The sequence below is a fragment of the Crotalus tigris genome, unplaced genomic scaffold (genome assembly GCF_016545835.1).
Source record: "Crotalus tigris isolate CLP2741 ecotype Arizona unplaced genomic scaffold, ASM1654583v1 scf7180000023738.1706062, whole genome shotgun sequence".
Taxonomy (NCBI): domain Eukaryota; kingdom Metazoa; phylum Chordata; class Lepidosauria; order Squamata; family Viperidae; genus Crotalus; species Crotalus tigris.
This window is the reverse complement of record NW_024100150.1, coordinates 524757-533488: the sequence shown is the minus strand read 5'-3', so window position 1 is coordinate 533488 and position 8732 is coordinate 524757. Positions and strand designations below refer to the sequence as shown.

Below are 8732 nucleotides of genomic sequence, written 5' to 3'. Positions count from 1 at the left end.
TAAATTATTAAGAAATAAAAATAGAAAGTCATTGAGAAGATATTTATTTATGAAAAATGATGAAAAATATCCCTTTATACTATTTGCAGTAAATTAAAAATTGTCCATAAAGCACGTAGAAAAGACCATTTGATTCTTCCATCAGCAAATCTATCAATGTGAATCATATTATATGGAATTTGATTAGAAAGACTGTCAAGATAGCAAATGCAACTGAAAAATAGCTTTATGATAAATACATGTAACATCTTTGCTAAGACTGTTTTCAGTGACAACCATAGGGAAATATAAAACCAATGTTATTTTCTAAACAAAATACATTATAATATTCTTAAATTCTGATATTAAATAATAGATTGCAATTTCCCAGATATATGTACTGATTGCATCATGATGTAGAACACTTTGCATATTCTGTTTGCTTAATCTTATAGCTATTATATAACCACATTAAATAGGTTTAGAAATGCATATTGTTTAGGAACATTCATATGCATTGCATAATTCAAGGAAAATAGAGAAAAGCAATGCATTCTAGGGAGGAATATATTTTCTAGGGAGGAATATATATATATGAGTATTGTTTCATGACAAAAAAATGACCTTACCCTTTCCAAAGAGTTTTTCCACACCAGATAGGATCTGTTTGTTTTTCAAACTATAGATAATTGGGTTTAATATAGGAGTTAAAATGCTATACTGAATAGAGATTACTTTGTCCAAATCCATGAGTGATTCTGAACTTGGCTTCATGTAGCGAACAAATGCTGTAATGTAAAATAGACCCACAACAATAAGATGGGAGCTGCATGTGGAAAAAGCTTTTTGCCTGCCTGCTGATGATTTTATTTTGAGAATGGATGAAATAATATTAATGTAAGAGACAAGTTTGAAAAGAAATGAGCTGAACCCAAATTCCAACACAAATATTAGAAGAACAATATAATTAGTGAGAGTCTCTGCACAAGACAAGGGCAAGAGTGAAGGAAGGTCACAATTATAGTGTCTGATGATATTGTTGCTACAAAAATGGAGATTTAGCAAAGGCAGGGCATTCCCTATGGCACCCAAGAAACCCAGGAACCATGCTCCACCCATCATATTATTGCACTTCTCTTTTGTCAAGTATCTGTTGTAATGAAGTGGATTACATATGGCCACATAACGATCATAACCCATTGCTGAGAGGATGAATACTTCTGTGCAAGAGGTTTGTAAAAAAAAGAAAATCTGTGCAATGCATCCTTCCCAGGAAATAATTTTCTTCTTTGTAATAAAGTTTGCCAGCATCTTAGGAACAGTGACTGAGGAATAGCAGATGTCAACAAAAGCTAAATGGCTGAGAAAGAAGAACATGGGGGTCTGAAGGTGAAACTCAGACTTGATCACCAATATAATTACCATATTCCCCAAGATGGTGACTAAAAATATGATCATGAAGAAGAGAAGAAGAAAATCTTGTATTTTTGGATCATTGGAGAGTCCCAAAAGAATAAATTCTGTAATTATAGTCTGATTTTCCCACTCAGATGTCTTAGGGATCATAAGATCTGTCAGAATAGGAAACAAAATTAATGAAACTTCAAATTAAAGTTGGAAGTTACATGTGAATGTGCTATTTTGAGTGTGCTACATTTCATTTCATTTCTTTCATTAAAGTTAAAATGTAAGGGTTGATTTTTATTTTCATGATATATTTAGCTGTTTTCATGACATTTTAATTCATTAATTATTCTAAAAGGTACTTGTACTTAGTATCAATTTATATATCCATCTGGGCATTGATGAAGTGACATCCACCAAGTACAAGACTTGGAAATTAAAATATATTTCATAAAAATAAAAAAATGCTTAAATTAAATTACTCTTTAGGCTAATGTCAAGAAATCATGCTTCCATATTAAGAAAAACTGGTTTTATGGAGAAGACTGATAGAGATTATAAATTTCTATTTATGGAGAATGCAGAGATTTCAGGACATTCAAATATTAAATGTTAAACTATTGCCCTATCAGTTCTTTTTAATTAGGCAAAATTGGCTTCCTTCCCATCCTGAATTTTTCTGACCCCCCCCCCATCTAGTAATAATTAGACTATTGAATTATGTGTATAATTTCTTTTACTTTAGCCATGTTGTGATTAATTTGAAAAAGTAAACATTATATAATTGTAGTTTTTGAAATATATCTAGTGTAAAGAGATATGGTATGTATCTCATCTTTGTTTCTTCTAAATGGGGGAGATTGTCTTAAAATTTTAATAGAATTAACTTTTTTTCCCCCAGAAAGCACTGCGGGTGCAGCCCACTAATTTTTATCTGAACACTAGCTTATACATAATGTGCTGACATGCAACAGCAGGGAATAACACTGAACTTTAAGAATGAGTAGAATTGTTCTTACTGATCATTTAAAAGGAAGTTCTTTGCAATGACAATCTATATGCAATGCCAAATAACCCAACTGAAATGTCATAATTTAAGTTTGATTATTCTGAGAAAGCCTTTCCCTGTTTCTGACCCGCTTTTAATTTATTATGTTGAATGTGGCACTAAAATTTGAAAGAAGAACCAACCTTTATTAAAGAACTGCTTTATTCCTAAAAATGGTGTCTTTCTTCTGACCTCTAGTCCAGGCAAGACATGCATTTGCCTTTTATGAAGTTGTTTTGCTGTACTCAGGAACACTCTTTATCTTTGCCATCTTTGTCTAAATGACTGGGAGCCTTTCTTCCGGCAAGGTAATAAAAAAGGCACCATTATTCCTTCTGGAATTCAAGGAAGAAAAGACCACTTGGGAATGCACGATCCCTAGATTAAAATACATACAGTGTAAATATGTCAAATATATTTTGCTTTGCTTTGCTTTTTCTATCTTTTTTTCATTGGAAGTCATAGTACAAACCACAAACATAAACACACTGTCAAGGCCTCCAGACTCGACATACACGGGGGGGGGGGGGTGAGGACAGAACACAGGGTGTTCTCCAGACCTGGAGAAACCAGGAAAACACAGGCTGATAAAAACAGGCACCACAAAAACCCTTCCAAGCAGGGGATATGGTGTACCTGTCCACCAAGTACTTAAAACTGCACCTGCCATGTAGGAAACTGGGGCCGAAATATATAGGGCCATTTAGAGTGCAACAGGTCATCAATCCAATTACCATACGTTTGCAACTTCTGAACAGTCTTGGCAAAGTACACCTGGTTTTTCATAGTAGCCTGTTAAAGCCGGTGGTAGGGTCATCATTCAGACGCATAAAACAACCACCGGGTCCCATTGAGGGGGATAGATACAAAATCAGGAAAATACTCAATTCCCACAGTCACCGGGACCGTGTACAGTATTTGGTGAGGTGGAAGGGGTATCAGATATCAGAGGCCTCTTGGGTAGGGGAAGCAGATGTCACAGCTCCTCGGCTATTGTGATGGTATCACAGCAAATATCCTCAAAAGCCAGGGGTACTTTACTAGTGTCAGCCTCCAAGGCACATGTTTAATTTCATGTCTTTCCTTGCTTTCCAGGAGGAAACATAGTAGAGGGGCCACCTGTCAAGCCCTCCAGGCTCGGCATACACAGGGGGGGAAGGTGAGGATGGAACACAGGGCAAAGACTGTTGGCCCCACTCCACCTGTCTCCACCCATCTCCAGCCAGCCAAATCCTTCGGCCAATGATCAGCTGGTGTGCACCTGCATGCCAGTTGTCCCGGCAGTGTTTCCTGGCCTGTCGAACAGCTGATCGGCTGACAGGCTATCAGGCTGCACATCGGCTGTCCCTGGTGGCATTTCCCAGCAGCTGATGGGTTGCCGGCCCACCGGGCGGTCAGGGAACTGGTTGTGGAGCATTCCAGCCTGCTGAGGACCTGTGAACTGCCAGAAAGCAGATAGCTGTTGACTTACTAGAACAGCTGCCTCAGTGGTAGAGATGACATTTGAAGCCAGCTGGGATGAGGAAAGCTGAGAGCCGGCTACCAATGGCTGGGGCGAAAGGGTTGGTGGGCATGGCTGATGGTCATTTGAGGCCTCACAGCCGGATGCTGGATAGATGGGTGGGGGTGGGGTTTAATGTGTGTGTGCCTGTAAATACAGTGCTGGGAGGCGGCTGCTCCCAGCATGGACTTTGAAAGCACTGTTTGTTTGACCTGGATGCCAAAGATTCCTCTTAGTAAAACGACACCACCTGTGAACTGATCAACTCTGAGTCTTTATTGCCAGGGGTGAGTTAGGATCTTGGACACATACACATACACACACACACACACACAACCTAAAGAATGAAAAATAGGGTGAAGTTGAGAACACTTTTGAATAACCTCTAATCCTACTTGAGAGATAATTTGATGTTGAAGATTACACACTAGGCTAGAAACCAGGAGACTGGGAATTCTAGTTCTGACTTTGAGCCAATCACTTTCTCAGCCTTGGGAAGAAAGAAATGGCAAAACCACTTTTGAAATCTTAACAAGAAAACTGCTGAGATGAGATCAGCAATCAACCTTGAGTTAAAGGTACACATGTACACACAATCACAAACACATAGAGAAACTGCACAGAACCAACTACTTGGAAAGTTTATTGTCACTTAATGGGTACTGGCTGACAATCTCAGGATCCTGTGGTTTTACCAAAATATTGAGAAAGGTGCAAATGGGTTTGTTCCAATTAAAGGTGGACCTTCAAGAGAGGAACAAATTGGGTAAATCAACCCAGAGTAAAGCATTGAATTAAAGTAAGCAACAGTTCTCATCCTGGATTATTTTATTCTCCAGCATGATTGGATGGAGAACCCACGGATGGGTTGTCTTAATCTATCTGCTCCAATTAGACTAAGTCTGAAATTTAGTACCGCCCCCTCTGTGCCAACTGCACCCCAGTTTTAGACTTAGTCTCTTTGCTCTAAGACGTGTTTTTTCTTCGCTCCTGGAGCAGAAGACTGTATTTTCCCCTTTTTCTTATTCTGTTAGCCTAGCTCTAACTACTCATTTTTCATTATTTAATTGATTTCATTAATTAATTTCATTAATATAAAGAAGATTTCCAGCGATTGGAATCATCCTCACCTGATTGCCTGGCCGGGCTGACCGGCTGGGCATCCATAGACCCTTTTTTTCCTCTTCTCTTCTGAGAGCTTCCTTGAATTGCTGCTAACAGAGCCAAGCTCTAGTCTGACTTTTACAACTGTCTGCAGCTCCGGAAGCTCCGAAACTTCACCGAGGCCTGGCCTTATCGGGCCTAGGCCAGTCTCAGTGCCTCCCAGCTGACCATCCAAACACCCTCGGCTGCGTTAGGAGACCAGGCGATTCTCTGGAACGAGGGCTCATCACAGCTTAGGCCTCAGGCCTCACAGGCCTTCTTTCCAACGGCCATTTTTGGCGTGCAGAGCTGCGGCCGCCATTTTGAATCCTCCGCTGCATTAGGAGCCCAGGCGATTCTCTGGAACGAGGGCTCATTGCAGCTTAGGCCTCAGGCCTCACAGGCCTTCCTTCCAACGGCCATTTTTGACACGCAGAGCTGCGGCCGCCATTTTGAATCACCTCCCGGCCGCCATTTTGAGACTTACAGAGGCCCAGGAACATTCCAGAAGGCAGTTTCTGACAATTTGAGGCAGAGGCCTCTAAAATTGACAAACTTTTCACAGGCAGATCGGATTGGGGAGGGCAAACTCATTCCGGAAGGACGCACTGCCTACCAACCTCCCATTGCCCATCTCCCTCACCAGGCTGGATCATCTCTGCTGGGCTCCCTTAGTAAGTTACAATGCTGAGGGGGGGCGTTTTTGCTGAGGTTGAGCCCAAAGCAGATTCATCATGGCAGAAAAGTCTACCAACGAGCTGGCCAAAAGGAAACATACTACTGAGACAAGTGGAAAAATAATTCCAAGCGAGCCAAGTCAAGCAGGGAAACCACTAATCCACAGAGGGCAGCCTCCCCAGGTCAGACAGGCACAACGGGAAGGTCCATTTTTGAACCCCTTTCCTCACATTGTGCCTCAACCCCAGGGGCCTGGTCTCCCCCCAGGGGAATTTCCCAACCAGAACCAGCCACAAGAGCAGCTCCAGGGACAGGCTTGACTAGCCAGGATACCCTTAATTTGGAACCTCAGGCCACATTCACCCCCACTGCAGCAGGGCTTCGCCCTCCTGAGAACCAGACTCTAAACCTGGACTATCTTCAGTCCATGATAGCCCAGGCTGTGGCTCAATTCATGGCTTCCAACACCCAACAGCCACCCCCACAAACCATGTATCATTCCCAATCTCCAGATGTCATGGATGAACCTTCATCAGATCTAGAATCAACAGGAGCTGAACCATCAGGCCTGATTATGTCAGAGGATGAAGGTATCATTTCATCTGACCCCACCCCTCCTGTCGGTCTCTTTGACCATTAACTTTTTAATTCCCTGCTAATCAAGGCCTGCACAACTGCAAACCTCCCTCAAGAGCAGGAGACCCCACCTACAACATCCAAGGGTCCCCACGCCATATATACCGAGCCCTCAGTCTCTCAGAACCATATTCCCTGCCCTCCCCTTTTTCACAATATGGTTCAAAAACAATGGGAGAATTTAGGATCCCTCTCAAGTCCTGGTGCCGTAGAGAAGACATTATTCAATGTTGCCCCTTCTCTGACCTCCCTATTGGAGATTCCTGAGATTGATGAGCCCTTGAACTCATTGTTTCCCAATGCTAACATTCCTGGGGATATAAATGAGGCACTTAGGGTGGAGGATAAAAAGATTGAGTACACATTGCGTAGGTCCCATCTGGCATCAGCCTGGGCAACAAAGGCTGCAACATCCATTGCCTTCTTCGCCAGGGCTTCAGTCCTTTGGTTACGTGAGCTCCAGGACAGGATCCCTCTGGACCAGCTCAGAGCTCACCAAAATCTGGGTAAGTTAGTGGCTACATCCCAGTACCTAGCCGACGCTTCTCTGCACATGGCTAGATACACTGCCCGGACCATCGCTGCAGACATCTCAGCATGAAGGCTCCTTTGGCTCAGGAATTGGTGAGCAGACACCAAGGCCAAGTGACGTCTGGCCTCTAAATCTTACACAGGTGGACATCTCTTTGGTAAGGCACTAGAACCATACTTAACTGAAGGTAAGGAAAAACATAAAACTCTGGTTAACTCATCAAAGAAAGGAGATAAATGCTCAGGGAACAGCATGTCACAGAGCAATTACAGGAGGCAGCCCTTTCGGCCAGCTCTATCCTGGGACTGGGCCCAGGCATCTCGCTATTCCTTTCAGAGACAAGAACGATAGCAAGATCATTCAGCATACAGAAGCAGACCACAGATCCAGGCCAAGCGGCCCTTTCGAGGCGCGGGGGCCGTTCCTTTAAACGAGGCAAGTGATTTCGAAGTCTCACCTCCCATAGGAGGCCGGCTGGCCCTTTATTCCAGCACTTGGGCAGCCACCACTACAGATGCATGGGAGTTAGACACTGTCACTCAAGGTCTGAGACTAGAATTTTGTTCTCAACCACCTGACAAATTACGCTCTTGCCCTATTCCAACGAGCAGGTCCAGAACTGATCTTATGTCAGAGGCCATAGCTCATTTATTATAAATACAAGCAATTGAACCAGTATCACAAGACCAAGAGGGACAAGGGTTTTACTCAAACCTCTTCGTCATCCCTAAGACTTCGGAGGGCTGGAGGGCAATCTTAGACTTGTAAGGTCTAAACCTTTACTTGAGGTATAAGAAGTTTAAGATGCAATCACTTCAATCAATCCTGGCCAGCATCAGGGAAGGTGACTTTCTTACCTCAATAGACCTGACTGAGGCATATTTGCACATTCCTATTTTTCCTGACCACCGCAAATTCCTCAGATTCAGTTATGCCCAACGCCACTACCAGTACAGAGCCCTACCTTTTGGCCTCTCATCTGCACCGAGAGTATTTACAAGGTACTGGCAGTGCTCGCAGCCCACCTTAGACAAATTCCAATCAGAATTCAATGCTATTTAGATGACATACTAATTCAGTCATCATCATTTCAAAACGCTCAGTCAGACCTCGCCTTAGCCATCAGGGTCTTTCAGGAGCACGGATTTTCTGTTAATTTCCAGAAAAGTCATACAACAACCTGGCTCCTCCATTTGGGCGCTGTTATAGACACAGACAATTGTACAGTCTACCTATCTCAGGACCGACGGAACTCTATTCAGACTCTTGTACGTCGGATCCAAAGGGACAGAGTAGTCACATTGGCCTCCCTATCACAGCTACTGGGGAAGATGGTGTCCTGCATGCAAATTGTTCCATGGGCACGTCTCCATGCCAGAGAATTACAGTGGCTTCTCCTTCCATTTCAGAGACTTCACACCAGCACATCCCACCAGAAGGTCCGAGTTCCACAGTCGGTGTTGAACTCCCTTCGATGGTGGGACACCCTGGCTCTGTCACAGGGAGCAGAATTCAAAGAACCAGACAGGATTACCATTACCACAGACACAAGCCTGTTTGGGTGGGGGGCACACCTCCACATGCACTGGGCTCAAGGTCGGTGGTCCAAGCAGGATCTAAAGAACAATATAAACTGGCTGGAACTCAAAGCCATACATATGGCCCTAAAGAGCTTCAGCGACATAGTACAGGGCCAACATGTCCTGATTTTAACCGACAACATTACAGCCAAGGCCCATGTGAACAGACAAGGGGGACAAGGTCCAGGCCTCTCATGCAGGAGGCCAAATTGCTGGGGTCCTGGGAGGAAC

At 43.3% G+C, this 8732-nt stretch overlaps 1 protein-coding gene across 1 annotated transcript; it reads right to left on the bottom strand.

Moving 5' to 3' along the window:
* Positions 1–585: 585 nt before the first annotated feature.
* On the bottom strand, positions 586–1545 carry LOC120298058 (olfactory receptor 150-like). Its single transcript, XM_039321407.1, has one exon. The coding sequence runs from the start codon at positions 1543–1545 to the stop codon at positions 586–588; it is 960 nt and encodes a 319-aa protein (XP_039177341.1).
* Positions 1546–8732: the final 7187 nt, after the last annotated feature.

Excerpts from the sequence above, each read along its gene's own strand:
- LOC120298058 (XM_039321407.1), bottom strand. The coding sequence starts at position 1,545 with ATGATCCCTAAGACATCTGAGTGGGAAAATCAGACTATAATTACAGAA.